The sequence below is a fragment of the Haemorhous mexicanus genome, chromosome Z, assembly GCF_027477595.1.
Source record: "Haemorhous mexicanus isolate bHaeMex1 chromosome Z, bHaeMex1.pri, whole genome shotgun sequence".
Classification (NCBI taxonomy): Eukaryota; Metazoa; Chordata; class Aves; order Passeriformes; family Fringillidae; genus Haemorhous; species Haemorhous mexicanus.
In genome coordinates, this window is record NC_082381.1 from 63266985 (window position 1) to 63292987 (window position 26003).

The 26003-nt window shown below is 38.9% G+C and overlaps 1 protein-coding gene across 1 annotated transcript in view; it reads left to right on the forward strand.

The window, feature by feature from the left end:
* The window catches only part of MAP1B (microtubule associated protein 1B), a 67480-nt gene that overhangs the window by 27707 nt on the left and 13770 nt on the right, over nt 1–26003 (forward strand). The window contains exons 3-4 of the mRNA XM_059873928.1: nt 17277–17359; nt 20956–21096. Coding sequence (XP_059729911.1) covers nt 17277–17359; nt 20956–21096 — 224 coding nt within the window. The remainder of the gene's footprint in view (nt 1–17276; nt 17360–20955; nt 21097–26003) is intronic.

Below are 26003 nucleotides of genomic sequence, written 5' to 3' on the forward strand. Positions count from 1 at the left end.
AAGCTGATTCAGAATAAAAAAGGCATTAGTTTTATCTCTAGACCTTCAGGTTGTTTTGGAGTTCATTGCTTCCATTGATTTTGTTTGAAATGCAAATAATGACAGAAACGATAGGCCAGCAGCTGCAGCTGTGAGACTCACTCCAAATGTAAATGTGGCACACACTGGGATTAGCCCCCTGTCCTTGTGGTCTGGAGGGGTTTTGTCAGGAATAAAGCAAGCAAGTGCTCCCAGGAGCTCGGAGAGTGAGCTGGAAGACACACTTGAAGGAAACCAAAAGTGTAATTTTGACCTTTGCTACTGAATATGAAGATTGCAAAGCTGCTCAAAGGTTTTAGCTAAACTAATTTTATTTGAAAATGCCCTTTCAATAGAATTCACATTTTGATAAAATGTGCAGGATTTTTCAGATACAAGCAAACATGTAAAATCTTACCTCCTTTTTGTTGCCCCCACAATTTCTAAATTGAAATGGTATAAAAAATTAATTCCATTTAAAAGCTTTTACCTAATGCATGCTGGGCTCCTGGGCAGCTCATGCTGCTTTTGTGTTACTTGTTTATATTGCATGCTTGTGTCAGTTCACTTACCTCTCGTGTGAGTTCTTGTCCATGAAAATTATGATTTGGACAGAAAGAAGGCAAGGATCAAGAAGTGAAATGAATAAGTGAAAAAATTAGGGCAGTTTTGTTATTAATCAGCACAAACATATTCAACATTTTGTGATGCTGGTGGTGCAAAGGAGATAAAATGCCATGGTGTGAAGTGGGATAGGATACCTCATCCTCATCAAAAGGTCAGAGAGCCAAACCTGCCCAGGAGATCTGGTTTCTTGCTGCTTTCCTGTTTCCTTCCAAGCCACCAGGAGCTGCATGTTTCCAGTAGTGGATTTGGCCAGATCAAGACAGATCCTTGCAAGCCATCAGACTGCACTTCAGTAGTACAATTTGTGTGACCGGTGTTCACATCTTGGGTTTATGAACGGGAAAGATTCAAACACTGGAATTAAGTTACTCAGAGCTAGAATTAAGATCTTTTGTGTTTTAGGAGGTTTTAGAATTTACTGCCACACAAACTGTGGAGATGTATGGCAATCTGTAATTTAAATTTAAATGAGCCTATTGTTTAGTATATTATCTGGTGGTGAGATAAGAAATAAATGTTTTTCTTGGAGATGAAAATAACAGAAAGAAGGGCACTTTAGAAACTGTAAGTATGCATATGGATGGAGAATGTCATATACAATAAATCTGATAATAGTGCAGTAGATAGTACCCAGATACTTGAAATGGGTAGGAAAAATGTGAGCATAATAATGTTGGTATGGATCAACATTCAGAGAAAATGAGAGTGAAGCACCATCTAATAGATATGTTAATACACAGGAATGTTAAAACACAGAAGTCAAATGAGGGAAAAGAGAACTGTATCAGTGTAATCAGAATGTAAGGTCAGACCTACTAACTGATTTTTTGCTCATGAATATATCCTTTCCATGCACTTGGTGTGCACATACAATTCATGTGACTTGAAAACTGACATAGGCTCTGAAGATATAAATGAACTCTTAATGTTTTAAGAACTCTCCTCTGACTCAGTTGAATATTACAAGATATTTGTGAGAGTTTATTGCATTAAATGAAATATGGCAATGCCAGTTGAATTCTCAGTATCCCTGAGTAAATTAAAGCAAGTAATGGAATTCAAAGGAAAGTTGCATGGGATGTTTTATAAATATTTTGAAATAAGAGCAAACATGCTGAGTCTTGATGATATAAAGTATAAGTCCCCAAGTTTCACCTCAGTGAACAACAGGGATTTGTTTGAAGTTGCAGATCAAGATCTAATACTCATAAACAGCAAGTAGATTAAATCTATAAAAAATGAGAGCTATGCCAAAGAACATGTGGTTTTGTTTCATAACAACCAGTCCAAGGACAGTCTGCAAATAAGTGTGCCAGTTTTCTGGAGATTCTTTCATACTTTTTTTTATTCTTTGGCATATAAAAGAAGAACCTTTCCCTCTGCTGTAAATATCAATACGAGGGTTTTATTGATGAACAAATCAAATATTGGTGTCATACCAGACAATATTTTTTGCTCAGAATTTGATTGGACTATATTCCATGCTTCATTGTCACTTAAATTAAAAACAACAGCACAGGCGGTCTCTCACATTATTTGGAGAAAAGAGGCCAAAGAAGATGTGTTGGAAATCCAGCAATCTTGCTGAGACCATCAAAGTGTGAATTAAGGGATGCTAGGGAAGGAATCAGAGACACTGTTTTGAAATCTAAATCTGATATATTCATACCCTGTTAGCAATTTCCTAAAGCACTGGAAAGCATGGGTCTGGCCCAGCAGGGGAAGTAAATTCACCTCAGTGAATCTGCTGATCGTCACGGAGGATGGGTCCCAAAACGGGGGTGCAACCTCCCTGTGAATTCCTGATGTAAACTATCCTGACAGTACCAAAGACCTCTCTTGTCTGGGTGGTACCTGCTGTCATCAAGGGTGATCTTACTGTGTTTCTAAAATCCCCATGACATGCAGATGCGTAAATGGGTCTTCTTCTGGTTCTGTCCTCTTAACTGGCTCTATACAAGCAGCTTTAGGATAAGCACTGAATGTTTCCAGCACTGCAGTCCTAGTGAAAGGATAAATACATATAGTTTTTCATTTTATCTTTTTTTAGCTATGTGGAAAAACTTTATAAACCTCTTTATGGACATATACCATCTCCTACTCCATGCCTACCAGCAGTCATATTCACTTTTAACTTTAGCATTTATAAAAAATGAATTAAATTTTTCCCAGTGACCTGTTAAAAACTGAGTAGCAGCATATGGGATTTAGCCACCTGGCTAGGCTTATGTGGGGAGCCACTGTAACCAATGGCTCTTTTTATAATCACTGGAGATTTACATTTTGTGGGTGTTTAAAAATCAGCTGTTTCAGTGCCAGTTCTTTTGCAAATGATGAAGGTACAGGTTATCTGGGTTGGGTGATGTTTTCATCAGCCTAGATAGGACTGCATAGAAGTGAGGGGAGTGGGATATGGAGCCTGGGAGTGGGATATCCTGTGGTAGAGTGTGAGCTAGAAACTCAGAATGGCAATAATTTTATGTATCAGCTGGGGATAAAACAAAACCTGAATAAAAGCCTGTGCAGTGACTGTACTTTGAAGAAGAGCTCTCCAGAAATGGTCATTAGGTTAAGAAAGGCAGGCAATATGGAATACTCAGATAACACAGTGCAATCTCACCCTTTGGGCAAGATGATTTTTCCTTGTGCCCTGCCACCTGTGCAGACCTAGTGCATACTCTCCACTGTAAGACAGAGCTTGAGGCACATGCATTCTGAATTTGTACGGTGCTTGACTTCCCTAATGCTACTTTTATACATGACTTCCTTTATTTATCATGTATTCATCTGTTCTTGGAAAATGCCCAATGGTATACCGTCATATCGGAGTCAGGAAGAAGTTTTTCCATTGCTTTTTCTAGAGGTCTCCTTCAAAGTATGTTGAAATGGACCTGCTTTTGTGCATGTCTATCCAAGGCCACACTGTTAAATCTTCTCAATATCCTCATAAAGTCTTGCCAAAGATGCTACAAAATTCTCACTTTTGACACTTTAGGTTCTGCAGAATTTTTGAGGTGAAAGCCTGCAGGAATTTTTGAGACTTTGATAAATCCTAATGTAGTTATTCATTATTGATAGATAATTTATACTTTAAAGTTTTCCACAAAACTGTCATTTATCTAGTGAACTTACCACTTTGTCTCATTCTCAACTATGTGAGAGTTGAGCAATTTTTCAACATTATCTGGATTTTGTCCTTTAAGAAACTCCCAAGACCTGTTCTTTTTTCTGGCTCTTGTGTTCCAAAATTTTTAAATTTTTTTTTTAATCAGGACAGATACTTCATTAGGATAATTTCAACAGGATGACTCTTGGGGCTACAGGCTTCAGGCTTCAGAACTCCAGAAGCACATTTTCAGGTGCAGTCTGTGCACAGAGGCAAAGGCAAAGCCTGAAGCTTGCTGGGGAGAGGGCCCAAAAACTGTTCTAATTCCTCTGATTTAAACAGAACCTTTGTATCTCCAGTATCCACTCTGTATTGCTCAAGCGATACCACTTAAATTCAGTGTCCTTATGAAATCCTCAGGTGGAATATGGATACAAGACATCTTTTAAAACACATGAAATGAAAGAACTGTATTTTAATTGCTGTATGCCTGTAAGATGACATCAGCTCTATTAAAAATACTCTTCAAATACATTTATAGATTTCAATTTTGACACTTAGAAATGTGTCATCTTGGCAGTCCTTTGCTGGAGGCTACTTGGTATCAATTGTCAGATGTGATTAGAGATCTGAAATTTGTTTAAAAGGTTGGTGATCACCATTCTTTGTGCTTCAACCCTAAGTTTGCTAGGTTTCAGATACAGAAACAGGAGCTGCCAGAGGTAATTTTTTTTCACAGCATGATGTGTCATCTGTATGATGGAACCAGCTTTAATTATTCAGTTGGTGCTTGCAAACAGTTGCTTAGTGACTGTGTCCTTTCTGTTCAAATCTGCAGTAAAACTCATTTGTGTGCTAGGTCACTGGCTGTTTTAAGTCAGAACGACCCTGCTGATTTAATTAGTATCCGCTAAGAAAACCTAGTTAAAAATACCTTGGTAAATTTAATACTTATCTTCTATAATACTTACAGACAAGACAATGCTGAAATAAATGTGTCATCTCGTGTGCTTTTCAGTATCCTATTTTCTCTTTTACAGATATCTTTATTTTCACTGATAGTTCTGAGAGTACTTAAAATCAGCCCTGCAGTAATTTTACTTTTGGAAAGGACTAGGTGAAGCTGATAATGCAATCATTTGGTAACTCAAGAAGACAAGCCTACATGAAGTTTGCCCTGGAAAGCATCACAATATATTAATTCATAACTAAAAATCTTTGCATTCTTTAAAAAACCCCACTTTTTTCCACAAAGCTCTGTCCTTCACTTAAAAATATTCAAACTGAAAATGAAAACACATGTTCTTCTCAGTGAGAGAGAAAGTGTAAGGAGACTAGAGCCATAGCAGCTTACAGATTAATCTCCCAAGAAGAGCCTGGTCTGTGCATGTGTTGTGGAAGCAGCTTTCTAGCTACCAGGCACCAGGTGGTCACCTATGGTTGATCTAAGAACCAAACACTGCCACAAATGCTATTAGTAGTGTGTAATGAGATTAATTCCCCATAGTATTTGCAATATCCTTGAGGGGTTTTTTTTTTCACTGAAGCAGCACAGGGCTGATAGCACCTTTTAGACAATTAAAGAGTTTAATCTTTCATTGTTGTATGCACATAGTTCTCATTGGCATTAACAGGAGTTAAGCACGCACAAAAATGGAAGAATAAAGCTTGAAAGTTTAAGCAATCATAATATGCTAGAGGTTTCCAAGAATTTCACAAAGGACCAGGCCAAAATTGTATGACTATTCCTACTGGGTGATGTTAATTATTTTCAGATATTTGTGGTTTTGAGGCATAAAAGGTGATTAGGGGTTCCAAAATAACAATGAAGATTTAGTAAAAGGTGAGAAGACTTAGCTGCAAGAGACAGAACCTAAGGCAGAGCTCATATTTAATTAAATGTTTTGCTTTCTGTGACAGAGTGAGAGTTTGCTTTTTTTCATTTCATTTTCTACTAGTTTTGATATGTGCTGAGCATTGTCATGGTCTCTCTGGAAGTTTGGTGGACCTGCATGAGGTTAGAGAGGACAAAGTTCTCCACAGTAGTTCTTGCCTATGCAGGTGTAAACAGTTTCACCAGGTGTGAGTTCTGTTTCCTCCTGTAGATGCTGTGGCTGCTTAAACAAAAAGGATCCTGCCATTAAGGTCTGCAACAGTAGTCATCTCCTCCTCAGCTCAGAGGCTGCCTGAGCTATTTCTGGGACCATCTACTTCTTCCCAAGAAAAAGATTTAACAAGTTAAACATTTGAAGATTAAAATAGGTGTATTCAGAGCTGGGTCTGTTCCTCATTCACACTTCCATAGAGAATTTGGTTTAGGGAGAGGATACAGGGCCAGTCAAGCAATAAAAACATCCAAGCTGATGCTTGACTGGCCTCTGGAGTCACTCCACTATGTTATTTACAGGGCCAGTTTTTGCTGTTACACTTGCTGGTTCATTGATTTCTGGTTTCCAAGTCCTCTGACCTCTGTTGGTGGCTATTTTTTTCTTGTATCAGTGGAAAGGGCTATCACTATTTCTTGTTTATGCACTGCTTTTTGTTGTTACAGTTTCAACCACTGGCAAGGGTAATTGGTTGGTGAAATTTTTAGAGGTTAGGTATGAAAAGACATTGCCCATTCAATGCAATGTTTGAATATGGGTTTGTATTTCCTGAAGATACATGCTGGCTTTTTGTTTTTGATAAACAAAAAGCCTCTCCCTGTTTTTTGGTAATCTAATTAGAGAATATTATTGTCTTTTTCTGCTTTGTAATGTAGTTCAATTAGTTGTACTTAAACACATCATTCAAAAAATTAAAGGCCGAAGACTGGAGGGACTACTTTATGGCTTGTTTTAATTCCAGAAATGAAACCCAGAAGAATGTTCCCTTTGTGCTGAAACAGGTGTGCCTTCTCATTTTCTTCTCTGTAAAATGTAGCAATAATTAATAGTATTTTTTGGTATTGCACACAGAGGCAATTGATTTCATGTTACATTTGCAGTTTGTATAAAACCATCACAGTGAAGAATTGCACACATCCAGTAAAGAATCAGTGGAGGAAGGGGTTTGGAGGTTTTTAAGAGGCTCTCTCTCGTCTCTGCCTTGGGGTGGAACAGTTGCTCTGTTCTTTCAGACCAGGAAAGCACATTTGCTGCTAGAAAGGGACAGTGAATTTAATCCAGAAATTGATTAGCAACACTGTTTATATGCAAAGCAGAATAAAAGCTTTAGGCAAGTTTTGCTATGAAGCTGGGAAGCCAGGTGGTTGCCAGGGGAAAAGCTTATACCTGGTTCTCATTAAAGGCTTACAAACAGAGCATCTTGTTATGTTTTATAGTGGTTGCAGAGACTCAGGAATATCCACAGCTGGTGAATTAGCTGAGAGTAATGCTACATTCAATAGAATGCCAGTTTCCTAAAATGCACAAAAATAAACCCCAGTATAAAAAAATACAATTTTCCCACTGTAATACAGCTGCGATGATGCTATGATTTGTTCATGAAATAGCAATAAAGCTGTGATGTTACTTGAGGAAGAAGAAATTAATGGCTCTTCAAAGAGCTCCACTAGGTAAATTATGTTTAAGGAGATATTTTGACAAAAAATGTAGAGGTTTTTTGGAACATAATAAACAATACAGTATAGGGATCAAGGGTGGGTTATTAACTGTGGAGCTTCTTCCCAAGAAAATATACTGATTCCCAGACCATAGGAAAATTCAAACATAAGTAATCTTAAAATTCTGCAAAGTAAAGTGCCTAATCTGCAGTGCAAGGCTCCTGGAACAGCTGCAGTGCTTGCAAACAGACTCTGTCATTCATTATTCATGGGCTGTCAAGGTGAGGAAATCCTCTCTGATTTGAACTAGGAGGAAGAATAAAAATTGTATCTAAACTGAGAAATTTTAATAAATACATGGCAAAGAAAATGTGCTCTAGGGAAGGAATGGATTCCCTATGTGTGAAGCCCTTATGGGTTGTATTGACTTGTCAGATTTTCAACAGGAATGGCAGATGAACTTAAAACTTAATTGCATGTAAGGTAATGATACCAAGACCCAGAAATATTCTCCAGAGGATTCTAATTGGGGCTCTGGGTTTGGCTTCAGCTGCTATAGTGATGAAAACCCATTAGTAAGAAGGCTGCAGCAATTTAGGAGCATTAACAGAAACCTTCTGAAGTGATCAAAATTCAGATACTTCTCCCTAAGGAGATGCAAAAGACTAAAAATGTACTCAGATAGAGATGTCTGGGAAGAGGAAAGGCAAACTTCTGAAATAATTTTTTTCTGAAATTCTTATTTCAGTATTTATCCCTTTGCAACACATTTGAAATTTACGTCATAGCTTCCCTGATGCTGCTGTGCTCCGTTTTCCTTCTGAAAGTGGGAGTTGCAGTGAAGTGCAAGGAAGCATCTGCAGAGTGCTGCAGAGGAAAGGAAAAAGCTTCCCTCCCCTGGCAGTCAGGATGTTGTGGGCAGAACAGTACAGCCAGGCACTGCAGCACAGGGAAGTAAAATGGAAGGATGTAAAAAGAGAAGGTTTTAGTAATGGCAACATTTGAAAGGAAATAAAATAAATTTAACTGAGGTTGAGTATTCTTTTGAAATATAGGAAGGGTCTTGGCTACTTGGTTAAATACCATTAAGGAGAATCATAATTGTTGGTTTCCTATCTTGATTTCAAAAGCAGATCTTTATAATCAAAGAACCTTTTCCATTCCTCAGTGGAAATATTCCTATGGAGTATACTTGGATTTGAGGTAATTGCTAAGCTAGTTAATGGAGATTGGCATAATCACATTTTGGTTAAAGAAGTAATTAAAATTAGTCCACTAGTTTTGTTGGTTTGGTTTGTTTTTTCCTGTAAAAAGCAGCCCTTGGAAAAAGTGCCAAGCATGTTTGGTGCAAAAAGCCTGCATAGCACCTTTAACAGCCCAGTAAACAGTTTTGTCTGTTATGTGAATATACCAGTCACTTGGTATAACAAAAGAACACTTAAGCTTCTAACCAGTCCTAGAATTATGAAATATTATGTGTTCAATAAACCATGAAGTATGAGATAGGGGTATTGAGAAAGAAGTAGCATTTTTCCTAAATGAGATTTTATTTGGCTATTTGACAATCGAGATGTGAAAGATACCTTTTCTGAACAGCTGACCAAAGTTAAATATCACATTGCAGTAACTATTTTAAATAAATTATACTAGGAAGTGGTTTGCTCTGCTCAGGATTATTTTAATTCCTATGTCCAAGATGTTTTCCAGAGGTTAAAGAAGAAATTTTCCTTTTTTTTAGACAGAGAGGGTTGTGGAAGAGGTCTGATGTTGCGCACCTCTCTTTCTCTCCCTGCTTAGTAACTCTCCCAAATGCAGTTTCAGTTGAGGACTTTTACTGACCTTCAGGACTCATGAGTCAGCTCTGCATTACTGCAGTCTCCCATCACGGTGTGTGTTGGCTGCCAGTTTCTATGCAGTACCAGGGCACTGTGCTGTGCTGCTGAAAAATACATCTGACCAGTTCTGCAGTGCATCCTAGAGCAATGATATTTTCTATGTAATTTAGATTTAAGGATAGGAGAGAGATTAATGAGAGACAAGGAAAAAGTCTAAAAATATACAGCTGACCATGGTATATATGCCAGTAAATTACCATCTTGCTCTTAAGAGCTTCTTAAGATTATTACTTCTGTAATCTAGAGATATGTAACTCAAGAAAAATGCTTAGAGAGAATCTCACATTTACCTACCTGCCTGCCTCAATTTTGTGACATGCAGAATCTGCAAGAGGAAAAGATGAAATTGCTTTGCTTTTGTCTAGATAGTCCCAGACAAATTTATTGCAAAGTTTCACTGGATGTTGTTTTCTGATGCAGTTTGAAGTTACGGTTTTAAGGTCTGCAGTGATAACATTGTAAGTGTTAAATAATATCAATATCTTAACTGTCAGGGAAGTAGTTTATGGAAGAATTTCAGCTCTGGGAAGTATCTAACAGGGTCCATTAAATAAAAAATCCATTATGCGTATCTTAGCTTTTTAAATATTCAGTATTCTCAAAACCACGAAATTTTGATGTAGTTGTGGAGCCAAAAGGATTATCTGGTTACAACACAATAGGTGGCTTCTAAAGCTTCATGTTTCTGCTTCCATGTGACCTTGGAAATTGTTTCCCTATATGTTTTTTATGGGATTAAAATTCTGTCACACTTATCAGATCTGTTCTAAAGATAAAATAAATTGTAGTTGTTTAGAGATCACAGTGTCTATAGAGTTATATTTACAAAACCAGGATGTGGAAATATTCTACAACACAATTAATTTCAGGAAGGCACTCTGAAACTGTGAATATTTTGGAGGAGGAGCTTGAATCTTAATTATCTGGAGCATTAATAAGTGCTGTATGTTGCCTTGAAAATAATGGAAAATGCTATATAATTCTACAGAAAGGATCAAATGGCAAACCAATTTGGCAAATTATGAATTGATCAGTCCTCTAGCATCTCTGAAACTGCGTCTTTCAAGGCTGGAGAAGTGATTCATGAGGGAGATAGTGGCTTCAGTTAAATGAATTCATGATGAAAGCCCATGTCAGACACTTGTTGGAAAGAGGTGTTGTCTGCTGAAAGCTATGCTGACTACAGCCATGATGTTGGTTAAGGCAGTTCTTGACTAGGAACATTGCACAGCCCTCTAATAAACACTATATTCCCTTTCTGCCCTGATGTTAAACTTCTCTGTTCTCTGAACACTCCTTTTTTTCCTCTTTCTGTAATCACAGAAGATAATTTCTTGGAGTAGGATCAAAAAGCTGCACGTTCCTTTTGAAAAGCATAATTCCAGGTGTTCCAGCTCATATTTATATCCTATGCTTGCTATCCTCTTGCTGAAATCACAGTGCTGCTAAATACTTGTGTACAAGGCTACTGGGATTTAAGCTTTACTTGTCATGTGAATTGTTCATTATACAGGTCAATGGAAGAAGAGGAATTACAGAGTTCAGAGACAGCAGTGCAGGGCTGTGGCATCATAGGAAAAAGCAAAGACTGTTGCCAGGGTTCTGTTGTCTCTACAACTGGTTAGGATATTGCATGGTTTCCTCAAAAAGATGAAATCTTATGTATTAGGAATAATTGGTTGTCACAGGATAGATCAGGAATGTTTGATTTCCTAATCCAAGAAGTACTCCAACAATCAAAGATGGCCACTCATTTCACTAAGAGGCTGGTCTTTTTTCCCATTGGTAGTGAATTTCAGTGCTCCACAGCAATAACGTGTCACTCAGCTAATTGAACAATTTGATACTGTTGACTGACTATTTGCTATATTTTTTTCTTAAGCAAAGTCAAGGGTGAACCCATTTATTGGGCATCGGATTCCACTACTGTTGCAAATTCAGCATATAAATAGCAAGTGAGGGTTTTTTGACTCTGATTTTATTGAGGTCTTCAGAAGAATTGGTTTTAAATTTTGCTTCTGTCCAGAGACTCAGTGAAGTCAATAATGAAATCCCTAAGCTACTTGGTTCAGTTTTCCCTCTTTTGGGAGATAAATCCGTTTTAGTAGACATTAAAATTTATAACATGTAAACTTTTCTTGTTATTTCACTCAGACTTATTTGCTTCAACTTTTCAGGGTAGTCTTTGATTTTTAATGCTTTAGAACTCCTTCATAGTGTCCTGATGTTGTCAAATACAAGAATTATGTGAGAAATACCATTTTCTAAAGGTGAGAAATGAGAGTTCAGAGTATTAATTTGCCCAACACTAACAGGTGGGAGTGAAAGGGCAGTTTGCTTCTACTTGATAAATTTTGACAGAAGATTAGGTGTCACACAAAGCTGGCAGACATGGAAGAAATCAATATTTAAATAGTGTGAAAAGATGATGCAATTAGTCTGTTGATCAACAGGGTGTGAAAAAGGTGATGTAATGCCTTGGATTAATTTCAGAATGTTTCAGGGTGAATGGTCACAGAGCAGTGAGGTCCCTGTAATCACTTGTAGTTCTTGCAACAGCTCCTAGCACAGCTCAGTTCATAAGTCTGCAAGTATTAGAGATTAAAGTTTGAGGCAGAAAATATTAATCCAGCTATGAAAATTAGTGCCAACAGGTCGACTTGCATTCTCTCACTGCTGTCTAAGAGTCCTGAGCAAGGATTGGTTAATTGGGTTTGAGTAGAGTAACTGGAGGCTGAATCTTGCAGTCACTGTTCAGACTGCATAATCATCTTCTGTCTAGCCTCCCTCTTGCAGGACTCTATTATTATCTAGAGGTCCAAGCTCAAATGAGATCTGACAGATAAGGACTTACCCAAAACCAAAAATGAAATTGTATGCAACAGGCTTTATTTCATTAAATAAATATGAGTTAAAAAATGAAAAAAATACAATACAGGAGGGTGCAGGACATTGCTTCTCCGGACTTGGAGTTAATAAATTGTTCCAAGTCAGATGTGGGTAGGAAGAATGATTAACTATCATCACCAGGCTGCAGCTGAACCAAATGAAATTCAAACATCAATTCCTTTTATGTGGGGAGAGGGAGAAAATAAACTAGAGATTTATGCTTTCTGAATAGTCACAACACAGTTCAGTATTCCAGCTGATCAGATGCAAGAACGATTAACCTAACTTTGCAGAGACAGCACATAATTCCCTATAAAAAGCATGTAACATTAGCTATGAATCTGAACCTACCATCATGTCCAGAGCAAGCAGGCTTAAATGATGGCAAGGAAAACAGTCACATATTGCAGTTAGTGTCATTCTTCCAAATCTTTGTCTCCATTAGAGGGCTCAGCAATTTTAACTCTTTAGATTTGTTCACAGCTGTCACATCAGCACGGCATCCTAGTGGGATTTTATTTTCACCTAGAAATGTGTAAAATATTCTGATATTCATACATATATAGGAGTTATAGCTGGAAAAAAAATTATTATACCTTCCTTGATGACAGCCTAAATTTAAGAAGCCATTGGGTTGAATTGAGCCCTGGAGGCAGTGAATCCATCTTCTCTGGCATAAATGAAGTTATGCCTGTGTTATGCATGCCCCATTGTGTCAGCTAGTTACAAGACTGAATGATTGCTCTTCACAGTCCCTGGCATCACCTGCAGGGCTTTCAGACCTTTCTGTAAGCAGCTTTCTGAAGTCCTGTTCATGTAGTCTAGTGCCTGGGTATTAGACAGCTATTTCTTCATCAGGTCTGCAAATCATTTTCTTCTTACTTGCAGATACAGAACTCTAGAGTTTTATAGCATCAGAATTTGCTTTGGTGACTCTGTAAAATCACTACCTTGCTCAGTGCTGGAAACTTACCTATTTCTCCAGCTTGCAGTTTAGTTCAGCAGGAAGCTCAGCATGCCTTGTATGTTTTTCTCAACAAAGAAGGTGAAGAGGATGGAGTGCTCCATATAATTTATGCAAGATTCCTTTAGATAATTGATAGTCTGCTGTAAAAGGTTATCTTCTTTCTTTCTCTGTGGTCTGTAATTATTGTTGCAAGGTAGTGCCTCTAGGCAGGCAGGATATTTGAGGCTGGTCACAATTAAAGTATTATTTGACAATTTATACCCCTTGAGCTTTGAAAACAAGGAAAAATAGATTTGTTCAGTTAGTACAAGACATAGCAACCACCAGATGTTCAGTTGTCCAGACTCTGAGTGTACTGCTGATAGTATAGAACAATCAGAAAGAGCCCAAAGCTCATATGTCTGGTTTTGGAGGACAAATTTGAAGTCCAGACCAAAAATAGTAGTTGAAATAGTGAGCACTTTGAAGTTACTTGAAATGTATTACTGCTAGGGATATGATAACCTTCCAATAACCTTCATCAGACATGGTAAATCTGAAACAGATTGCAGTTGAGATGATTCTTGAACATCAGTTATTGCTTCCCAGCACAGTGGCTGACAAGCTCCAATACTGTCTTTCAAGAGGCTAAGCTTCCCTTAGAATTTTAGGGATTGATGTTCTATGTTTCATTTTGGAGAATTTCTCCCCTCAATGTCTGGGAATTCCTCCACAAGACCAGGGGCAGCTGTGGGGGGGACCTGGGCATTGAAGCTCCTTACAAGTGCAGAGCACTGCTGGTTTCTAGCTGCAGAGAGGTCACTGCACATCCATGGTGTGTGGGAAGTTCCCCATGCCAGCCTTGCAGGCTGTGCCATCTGTTAATGCCACCCAGCACGGTGGCTGACGTAACACAGCCACAGTCATGTCTTCTGGCAGTTCTTTACAATGAAAAATGAGAGGTGTTCAAAGTTGCCAAAGAAATGTGTTTGAGTGCCAGATCGGGTTGCCATTTTCAGGAAGAAGGCATACTTCCAGGGAGAATAGTCCTTTCACCCTTTCTGCCAAGAATGACCACAGGAAGGATTTGCCTGCTTCCTCTGTGTTTACTTTGTGCAGGAATTGTATTGACAGGGAGTAAGTGAATGTTGATTTCTACCTGGAGTGACAGGAGAAGCTGGTGGAAACTCCTCTATTGAGTAGCCTGTTATAGCAGGCACATCCATGGGCTGGGTTGCCCAGGCATGCCCAGGAAAAAGTGTGTCAGTGTGATGCTTGGTTAAACAAAAGTTTAATGAGGACTTGTTTTTTTCATTTGCACTTTGTGTTTGCACAAATTTATATAGTTGCTGTTAAAAGTGTCCTTCATGTTCATGCTGCTTGATTGGCCTGAAAAAATTGACTGTGTAAATTAAGAAAACTGTTCTGTATGTGACTAACACCATCCCCATCTCAATAATCACACAATTGATATTTGGATGAGTAGAGGGGCATAAGGATCCTATGGCCATAGAAACTGGGTTGATGAGTGCAATTTTAAGCAAATTTCACATGCTGTTTACTTCTTTCTGTTCTTGTTCTGAATCAAACAGCTGCCAGACTCTTTGCTCATATCAGTTTTTAATTTGAAGCTCTAATTAATAAAGTCAAAAGATAGACAGACACTTGGATTTCTTCCAAACACAAATAATATTTATATATTAAATATTTAGAAGGGGCTTTGACTTGCTTCCTAGAAACTATAAGCAGGTAAAATCCATCTACTCAACAACTTCCATGCAATGTGGAAATTTCTTCCTTTCTTCCTCTGTCAAATCACAGAAATGATCTGTCTTGTGTAGAGAGAGGCTGCAAAAATCCAGTGAAGCAACTCCAGATGTACACAAGTCTCAGGTTCTCCCACTCCTGTCTGTAATTTAGTAAGTCACAGTCTCTTGCCAGTTTATGATGTGCTGTTGTTGCTTTCTGCTCCCACACTGTAATAGTTAATTTCTGTCTGATAAAACCATTCCCAAGGGAGACTTTCCTTCACTCCAGCTGAGCATCTCAGGATATCAATCTGGGCAGCAAGCCTGCATTACTCTTACAAAATTGCAAATAGTTTTTCAAAGTCTTTCCCATTTGTCAAGTGACATGGGACCATGTTACTGACATCAGCAAATAGCTGCAAACTTCCCAGATGTTCCTGGGATGGGAGCCCTCATAGTGGCTCACACCCTGTCAGGGCCGGGTCCCCACCCTGTGTGGTAGTCAGTAACATGTTTATCCCAAGGAGCTGAAGAGGGAGACAGTCACTCATGCATGTCTGAGCGGGCACCATGCACACAGTGCAGACAACTTGTCTGCCCCTGGAGATCAGTCTCAGGGCCCATGAACCCACACAAGCACTAGAGCAGGGTGTCAGGTGGGATGTAAGTAACCACCACTGGTGTTGGTCAGCAGGAGTTGTGACTCCTCAGGTAAAATCCTTCCTAGATACACAGACACAAGATTTGGAGCAGCTTCAGTTAAGTCCAAAGTGTGTGCTTTGAGCTGGATGAAAGCTATGCATTTTTGTCTAACTTTGCACGTGGCTAATTGCATTTCTTTTCTACCAGTGTTTTATGTGTTCATGTCTAATGATATATGAGGCTTAGTCTAGCCTAAAGCAAAGTTTGTGCTCAGTGTCACCAACTACTAAGCAAGAAACTTCAGTGTCTGCTAAAGGGTTCCTTTAATTTTCTTAACGATAAGATTCAGTAAACCGCCTAATCTCTTAATTTAAGGGAAATCTGACAAATAACTAAAATATCAGAGCACAGAGCATCTTCTGAAGGAGTCTGTGGTGACAGAACCATCTGGATGTTTCATTGACTGTAGCTTTATATGCGCATTTCCGAAGGCAAGGAAGCAAAACTTTAAAAATAAGTTGAATTGTAAAGGGTAATATCAGAACTGAGTGTTGCAGAGGGAGTGAGACCTGCCATCTACCCCTTTTGTAATATATAATTTGTATCCTTTCAAGGAAGCATAGCAGAAAGAATATATGTTAAGAAAACCAGGTTTCTTCAAACTAAGTAGATACTTATCCCTAAGTTTCTAGGCACTGTCACGCACAAGAGAATAAATTACAACCCTATCTCACATTTTACTTGAGGACACTATTTTCCTTCTCCATCACTTTATCATTTGGTTGTATGCTTGCACGCTTATAAATGTAGAGATTCCCCAGAGCAACAGTGACAGACACAGCACAGTGGGAGCTCAGGGGGCAAGGAGAGGAGGAAGGCAGGAAGGCAGGTCAGTGAGGAAGGAGGAGGGCATTGCTGGGGCAGGTAGGGCAGCACCAAGCCTGCCCCAGCCAGGGACGCTGTGGGAATGGCTGGCTGCCCTTTCTCTCACACCATGCTCTCAGGCATGTGGACCTCCTCTCAGCCTGACTGTCCTCAGACTTGTTAATTTACGTCTCTTTACAGGGGAGGTTTTCTAAGTTGGCAAATAGGTCTGTGTCCTGTACTCCCTTTTTAGCCTAATTAATTATTTTAATTGATTAGTACTGCGCCAAGCAGTTTGCTCAGAAGGGATGGCTCTTCTGGTTTTTTGGACTAATTACCAGTCTGGATTTCTGAATGATAATCCAGTGCTAATTAGTCTCACTGCAATTCTCACAGAAAGAGACCCTGATAAGGACTTGCCAATTAACATGGGGGGTTGGGGAAATTCAACAGTCCTATTTTGTTTTTCTGGCATTCACACCCAGTCAGATGAATATCACTATTAAATACAGAGACAGAGTAAGTATGAAAGCCAGTAGGCTGTGAGGCTGCTCCAAACTTGCCCAGACTTCACTAATTCAGGATCTAGATGTTATTTATATGCCCTGTCACTCTTGTTGCATGACATTGCTTGCTAGAGCTTTTGTAAGCAGGAGTGAGATAAAGTAGGGCAGCATGGCAAATGTCTAACCATCCCCATAGGGAACTTTTTGCAGTGTCCCAGTGTTAATCAATACCAGCGGAAGGCTGAAGGGAGCATTTTGGCAGCATGGGTTCTAGTTTTCACTTGATTTGTCAGGGCCAGATGCTCAGCTGGCGATGGTTACTCCCTTACCTGCACCAGCTCGGTGAGAACAAGGTGAGTTATGGGTAGTCCTTCAGACAGGTCAGCCAGAGGGCTGTCACACAATGAGATACACAGCAAACTCTTGGAAAATCCTGGTCTATACCGCAACAGTTGAATTTAATTTTTCTTTTTTCCTCTCTGCACCTGTAGGTCAGAAGATTCTTCACCACAGAAGTGATGTCTTAGAAACTGTAGTCCTCATCAATCCCTCAGATGAAGCAGTTAGCACTGAGGTAAGTAAGAAATACTTTGTTGAACATGTCATGAAAGTTCTACTAAGTGGACATGATGAGGGCACTGAGGCAGATGTAGCTGAGGTGATTATGGAGCATTGTCACTGCCTGCCAGCTTAGAGGCTGACAAACTGAAATACCATTTTTCAAAGTCTTAGCAGATGATTAGAGCAGGTCCCGACTGCGAATTAAAGGGTACATTTGGAATAAATATAATGAAAAATGTCACCCATCCTTTGATATTTTCCCTGGTTTCCCAGACTCCTAAAAATTTGTCAGAAGCATGGGACAGAAACATGCCTCTGATCCCAGTGTTCCTTTTCTCATGATGCATCAAATTCTCTTCTTGATGGAGTGGAGGCAGTGGTTAAGCTTTTCTTTTGCTTTGCCATTGTTTGGTAGCTCTAGGTGCCTATTTTACATATGAAGAAAGTGTCTAAACATGCCCACTGACAAATTTGGGTCTGAGAGAATTACCAGCTATATGGTGGTGACTCTAGGTTGATCTCTCTGTTTTCAAAAAGCATGTGACATGATTAGTGAACCCTGGAGAGCACCCATAAGAGGACTGCCAATTCCTTATGAACTCAGCAGAGTCAAAGAACTGATTGTGTAGCTCAAAGAAAAAAATTATTTATTTAGCTAGTGAGAAGGTTGAAATAATGGGGATAATTGCATTTCTGGTCTGTGCTGGGAAGCACTGCCACAGTCTAATTTCTTTCGGGAGATAAAGCAGTTCTGCTGGTGGTCACTGGTGAAAAAACTATTCTGCTGTCAATTGTTAAATGATGTTGAACGCAAACAGAAGAAAGGACACCAAAGCAAACGAAGTTTCTGAACCTGCAGAAGTTTAAAAGCCACCTTAGTCAATGGGAACTTACTAAAATACAATGCGTGAAAATCTCTTACAAACCATTAGAGGTGCTTGGTAAGGACAAAGGGGTCACCAGGATAGCAACTCTATGCATTCATTCTGAGTAAAAAGCCATCAATGTGTGGAGGGGTGTGCATGTGTGGAGGGGTGGAAGAGACGAAAAACTGCCAAAAGCTGGGAAATGCTATTTCTGTTACTGTTGCTTGTCATTCCTTTGATGGATGACTACATAGAAGAACATGATCTGACACCCATTAATGATTTCTGAACCCTGGGCTTACTCCATTGGCTCTGGAAGATGTTTGGCTATGTTACTGTAAATTTCATCTCACAAAACTGTGGGAGGTGATCTTTGCTTTCATCCTGCCAAACTGGTCCCAGTCAGGCAGATGAGATTTAACTTGGCTGGCTAAGCAAGGCTCTGAATAGACACAATTCAGAAAGACACCATCAAAAAGAGGTGGCCAAATTAAATCAGAGGTTGGAGCAGACATTCTCTGTTCACTATGGCAAACAGATCTTGATTTCATATATCAGAGATGTCCAGGGTGAGTCTTGGGGAGACAGAGATATACCATGAAGCTCTGACTTCACCAGAAGAGGAACTGGAATCTATTCACTCAGGAAAAAAACAAAACACACAAAGAAACAAAAAACAAACCAAAGTAAAACAACAACACAAGAAAGAAAACCAAGCCAAACAAGCAAACAAACAATAAAAATTAGAAAGAAATACAATATACCTGGCTGTTAATAGCCTTACCTGGTGGTAGTTCACACATGATGATGCCCAAAGCTCCTGTCATGTCCTGTCAAATGCCAAACACCTCCCATAAGAAAGAGCCCCAAAAGGAGAGAGATTCCTGAAGAAAACCTCAATGAAAACCCTGATGAAAACCCTGATTTACTTCCTTTTTAGGAAGTACTCAATTGCTTTAATGTTCCTGTGACTCTACCATATCATATGTACCATATCATGGGAAACCACTGATCTGCTGATGTGCTGGTCTCTGTTCTCACTCCATCTTAATCTCTGTTTTGACTGAGCCTGCATCTTGCTGTGCACTTCCTTCAACAAGTTTTGAACTTTAACAAGCGGTTAAACTGAATCATCACCTTGCAGTATTTCTTCTAAAATTAGGTGGTCTTGAAATCAGGAGACAAATTTCTGGTCATCCTTCAAAAAACCTTATTTGTACCCAGACACAGAATTTATGTGTCTCTTAAGGTCTTCTATGTGTACACATTATGATCTGTAATCTGCAAATATTTCTTTACTTACTTTCCTGGCATAGTTTGCTAACTCTGTAGAATGTGTTTTATTGTCAATTAATAAAATTGAAGGGGAGTTATATGGCAGTCAAATATAAGTGATTGACAAGTCAGGAAGTAGTTTTACTGTTGGAAAACCTGATGAGTTTACACAAAAGTTGTCAGACTGATAAGCGCTGCTGGCAGCAACAAAAGAAAACTAAGCCAGTTCTGATACAATTTTAATAGAGTGAAAACAGCAAAGGTTTGAGTAATGTACATCAGACAAATGTTTGCACTTATCTATATTTTTGTCTGAAATAGAAATAGATACGTTAAATCCATCCATGATATTTCTGAATATGTAATTATTTAGTGCAATTAATGTCAGGCCAGCACTAGTCCTACGTTTAATTAAAGGAACTTTCTGCTGCTCAGTACCAGGGTCATTTCTTTAATAAAATAACAGTGAAGACATGGTAGAGTTGGGATCTTCTTTGAGACACATACTCTCCACACAAATACTGTGTTTTCTTCTTGTACTGGAAACGTGAGTTGTTCAGCAGAGATTCAAGATAAGCCTCCCTGGCTCAGCCTCCCGGCATTCACAAGAGTTATTTAGAAAAATTGATTGCTTAACAATCAATATAAACCTTGGAAAGAATATCTTAGTAGGAGAGCTGAGTTGATTGTGTCATCTCCATGGAGATGGAACTTGGGTGCATTATCATGTGGAGCTGTCCCAGATGGACTCTGCTCATTTGCTCAATTAGTTTAATATGTGGATAGCCTTGTTCTGAAATCACTGTTCTGGTTTGATTTAATCCTTCCTTAATAGAGAAATTAGTGCACTTGAAATTCATAGCTTACCATAAACTGAATTGGTATTTCAGTGTTCGGTAAGACTTTTGAAGTATTGGCAAAGCATTTACTCAACAATATAGAATCTTACACAGGTTTTGTTTAGTTTTATTCCTAAATTTAGAATATATGGCTTTCTCTTAGCATGCACATAAATCTCCCCCTTGGGAGTGGTAAGCAAGAACAAATAGTAGCTGTAGTGAGGGCCAAGTAAAGGAACAAGCACGTGCTCTTAAATAGTTTACCAAGGCTGTCCTGATATAATTCCATAAATTCAAATCCGTACAATTCAAATTTATACTATGAATAAGTTTGTTGCTAAAATGATTATTTCTTCATTCAAGTTGTATCCTGTTCTTCTCCTTGCTGGCTTTTTCCTGTCATTAATTTGGTTTATTCTTCAGACCTTCTTTCTAACTGCATCTTGCCCCTCCTTTTTTTCAAGTTTTCCCCTTTGTCTTTTGTCAACAGCTGTATAACTCCATAATGTTTTGAGAGTCCTGTTCCAGAGACTGGTTGTCAATTAAGAGACATAAAGTGTGTGTTCTCAGTGGACTGTTGAAACACATGGTCACTCCCATTATTGATGTATTTCTTTTCTTCATTCTAGGTGCGCTTAATGATCACAGATGCTGCAAGGCACAAGCTCCTTGTTCTAACTGGCCAGTGCTTTGAAAACACAGGAGAGCTCATTCTTCAGTCAGGGTCCTTCTCCTTCCAGAACTTCATTGAGATCTTCACAGATCAAGAGGTATGTTTAGAAAAGTGTCTTCCATGCATTGTTACATGCTGGCAGAGATTCCTAGAAAACTAAAAGTGTCTGTCTTGTTAGAGTTACCATGGGCAGCCTGGTGCTGCTGCTCTTTACTCTTTATTATAGGCTTTCTTGCAAAGCATTTATTTAATTTACTTTAGATTTATGTAAATTGCCTAACAAAATAATTAAATATTATTTTGGGAAATTAAATTGCAACTTTCAGAAAGAAAAGCTCAAGGAACCTTTAACAATGGAAGGAGATAGTGCAGTGTTTAAAATACACAGGTTGTTAATCTAAGGTGCACATACAAAGTAGTAGAATTGAACTTGACACCAGGTTCTTGTCTGTGGCTAATTGGCAAGTGGCATTAATAAGACAGAGGGTGGTTGTTAGAATAACTGTATTTTTTGGCACCATCTACCTGCTTAACTTTTTTATAGTAGTGTCTAAAATATGGCCAGTGAATCTGTAAAACTTGTGAGTTTTACATACCAGAATGATAAGCATTAAATATACCAGTATTTACCATTTGTTTCATGACTTGTTACTTTGCTCTCTTCCTTAAAGTACTGTGTCTGAAAGCTCCCATAGGGCAGGAATCCATAGTAAACAAGCTGTCATACTTAATTTGGCTGCCATGTGAAGTATATATTTAAATAAGCTGTATGGCTGCATCCATACAAACTTAGTTTCCACTATTAATTAGAAGCATGTCAGTAGGCTGAGGTTTGAAAGTTCAGCACTGAAATAGCATAGTTTGCGTGAGCTCTCGTTTGACCTTACTGTGTCCATTTGATCTATTCTCAAAGCCTCTTTGTTCAGCAAATGGTTGAGGAAAGAGCTGGATTCCTGCTCCCTGAGACAGTCCTGGCACCTAAAATTCCCTGGCACTTCTCAGAGTTACTTTTCTATGAAATTACAAACTCAAGTTCCTTTTGTCTGCCTAATTAGTGACACATAATTACTTTATGACTACATGCAAAACTAGGGGCAAATGCTACCATTACCATTAGGAAACAAAATTATTACTTGGAAAGTGGGAGGATGGGGGTTGGTGATGGGTTGCAGATGCTGTGGGATTGCTGCAGTAGTGGGTGTTCAGGACACACTCCCATGGGCTATGAGTAAGGCTCATTTGGCTCATCTCTGTGGCTGGCAATGTGCTCTCCAGCCAGCTGGCGTGGCTCTCAGCAATTGTTGGCTTCCAGCCTATTGTTTCTGAAGCCTCGGGGTCTCAGTGTGTCTGCAAGCTTTCACAAAACCAAAGAAAGATCATGTTTGTCATACTGCAGTTCATGTGTGCAACTTTTTTTTTAAAATTGAAAAGAATAGTTAGGAAAAAAAGGTCTAGAAAAAGTGGCTACTGGTTTTCTATGTGGTGATGAGATGAAAGAATTGCTGTGCTCTTCTGATCCTTGAGGACTTGGCAGTGACAGATTTACAGGTGGACTTAATGACCTTAAGGGTCTTTGGCAACCTAAACAATTATATGATTCTATGACCATGTAAGGTGGGAGTAAGTGTTTCTGGTCTCTACCCATTTTTACTTCACTGGGCCAAACCTGAACTAAGGTCAAGGAATGTGCTTGCAAATAAGTAAATACACTTTGGGAGATACTTGTATAAAGTCTAATTCAGAAATGTCTCTAGCAGGAAGAACTCTCTAGGAAAAGCCTGAAAGCAGGATTTTCAATTTATCCTATGTGGGAAGGTGTGAAATGTCCCATTCCCTTGCTTCTGCAACAACAGCTAAAACATGAAAGTCTTTCTTTGTATCTTTGTGATTCAGGGTGGGAAGTAATAACTGTGTTTTCTTTGAGCAGCCAACTTACTGTTTGTCTTCACTGGCTATGACACCTTTAAAACTCAAGCATTCCTCAACAGATATCTCTCAATGTTTAAAGAAGGTTTATTCAGGTTTAGTGATATATTTCTATTTTTCTTTGCTCACACAGTGGTTTTGAATTTGGAGGAGGAATGGCTGCATCTTTGTGTTACTGTCTATCCCTAGTGTCACCATTTGAAATTCAAATCCATTGAATACTTTTTTCTGAGGCATGACTAAATTTGCTATTCCTAACACATACAATCTGTGCCTGGAATAAACTTCCTTTAATTTTTCGTTAGCCTGGGCTTCCAGTAGTTTAACACTGTCTGCATTATGCATGCCAACTTTAAGGACCAAAAAAGTCAGAATTTAGAATTATGAAGGAGAAATCCAAATATGGTGTAATATAAACTGGGGAGGACTCACCCCAAACCTTGACACAGTATATTCATTAGCCCAGTATGTTACCATACAATTTTTTTTTTTTATCTAGACAGAAAATCAGCCCTTTATGAGGAACAGTCTGTACTCCAGTTTTATTTCCTTATGCATGCAACAGACTTGGATTTTGTCCTGGTTTAGGGCAAATTTGAGAGAGAATCCCCAAAAAGGGCTTCTCCAGAAAACAAACCCACACGGCCCCTCCCCCAACCGGTTCGGGAAGAATTCCTCGGAGAGAAGTGGAAAGAACCTGTTTATTTAACAGGCACAGCACCCCCCAGCACACACAATGAACAATACTGGATGACACCACTCTTTCACTGCTCTGAAAAAAGATGACAAATTCAGAAAGTCTCTCCTGGGGATGGTCGCTGTTATCAGTCCCTCCGGCACTGGGGCAGCTGCTCGGTGTTTCCAAATCCCAGTCCGGAGTGGGTTCGGCAGGTCCAAACAGGGGAGGGGAAACAGTCTAGGAAGGAATTTGGACTGTTTAGCTAAATTAACTAATGAGAAGAGGGAAAAAAAGCAAGAGCAAGCAAAGCAGAAGCGAAGCAGAAGCAAGAGCAGGGGCAAAAAGCAGGGGCAAAAAGCAAAAAGCAGCAACATGCACTGGTGCTATCTGGATGTCCTGCCGAGTGGCTGATAAGAGGCCCAAAACAAAACTTTCACTCTGCCAGGCTTAAAGGCACAGAACATAATATCCAGCATAAATTACACACACACAAATGGGGATAACAGTCACCCTAGGACATTTATTCAGAGGAAATGATTTTTTCTTACATTTGGCCCCTCCTAATATTGTGTTTTCAACCCTGATCAGACACATATCATAAGCAGTACTCTTGAGAATCTAAATACATTTCAAAGCTGTCATCCGTGCTGCCCCTCTTTTCTTAATTCTGCAATAGGCAACAGTAATGGTTCCACAATTGTCCTTATCTTTTAACCTTTTCAGTCTTTTCTCCATTTATTCTTTCTGCTTTGTTTTTTCATTTGCTGTCATTCAGATAGGGCCGTATCTGACATAAGGGTGAGATTTATTTATACTCCTCTCAAATGGTTTAGGTACCCAGTAACAATGATACAGGAAGGTAGAAAATATTTATTTTGGGCTTTATTTATCTCTTGGTTGGACTGATATTTTTAAAACAGCCACTGCATCTTTGTTGAGTCCTGTGTTTGGTTAATGCTAAAAAATAAGTAACGTAACACAAAGAAAAAAGTGAGACCTACACACAGAAAGGCCCAAAGAGATCCAACACAATCGAACACCATTAATCTTTTATATATTAATTTCCTCTGTTGATACAGCTTGTGGTCCAAGAATTCCCAATTATTCAGCTGTAGTGTTATCTATATCATCTTTGTGAAAAATGCTCTTAAATCTTGAACTGACAACCAATCTTGAACTCTGCAAAGAAGGTTATGGTATTTTTCATTTGATGTGCTGGCACATTTTCCACTGACATTTTATATCTGAATTACTTCTCTATAGAAGTTTGGTAGTCTCTTTGTTAAGGGCAAATAGAACAGAAATAAGCTACATTTAAATGAATTGTCAGTTAAAAAAAGTCAAATGAAAGTATCTCAGTGGGACTGAGATAAGGTAAAATATGCCATACTTTTTCATGTTTGTCTCCTTATCTTGGACCATCAAATACTGTTTTTTAGTTTAGAACCCTGGAATAAAAAATGGCTCTTTGTACTGTGGCATGGAAATTCGTATTTTCTGTGCCTTTATTGCAGCAGTTGGTTTTGGTACTAGAATGTTAAGTAAATCTGTCAAAATTAATATAATTACTCTATATTTCAAATTTTGTGGTCCATGAATTTTAACTCAAACTAGTGGCAAGACCATTTTTAACCCTATTTTTTTTCCTTGATCTTTGACTTGATCAAAGACTCTGGACCTTGGAGTCTCAGAAGTATGAAATTTAGAATCATAGGTTCATAGAATTGTTAAGGTTGGAAGAGACAAGTTCACAGAATTGTTTGGGTTGGAAAAGATCTCAAAGATCATCAAGTCCAGCAATTACCCAACACTTCCAAATTCAACACTAAATTCTGCCCCCAAGCACCACCACATCTACAGATCTTAAATACCTGCAGGGATGGTGATTCAGCCACTTCCCTGGGCAGCCTGGTTTAGTGTTTGACAACCCATTTGGGGAAGAAATTTTCCCTCTTACCCAATCTGAACTTCCTCTGGTGCAATTTGAGACCATTTCTTGCCCTCCTGCCATTTGTAACTTGTTAGAACAGACCAAGCCCTCTCCTGGCTACACCCTCCTTTCAGGCAATTGCAGAGAGCAATAAGATCCCCCAAGCCGTCTTTTTTCCAGGCTAAACAACCTCAGCTCACTCAGCCACTCCTGGTCAGACTTGTCCTCCAGGCCCTTCACCAACTCTGTTGCCTTTCTCTGGACATGCTCAAGATCCTCAGTGACTTCCTTGGAGAGAGAGGCACAAAAACTTACAGTTATTTCCATTTCTGAAGTATTAACTCATTTCTTAATCACAGAATTACAGAATCATTAGGATTAGAAGGGACGTCTGGAGATTATCCAGTCCAAGCCCCCTGCCCGGGCAGGGTCACCCAGAGCAACTGATACAGAAACATGTCCAAGTAGA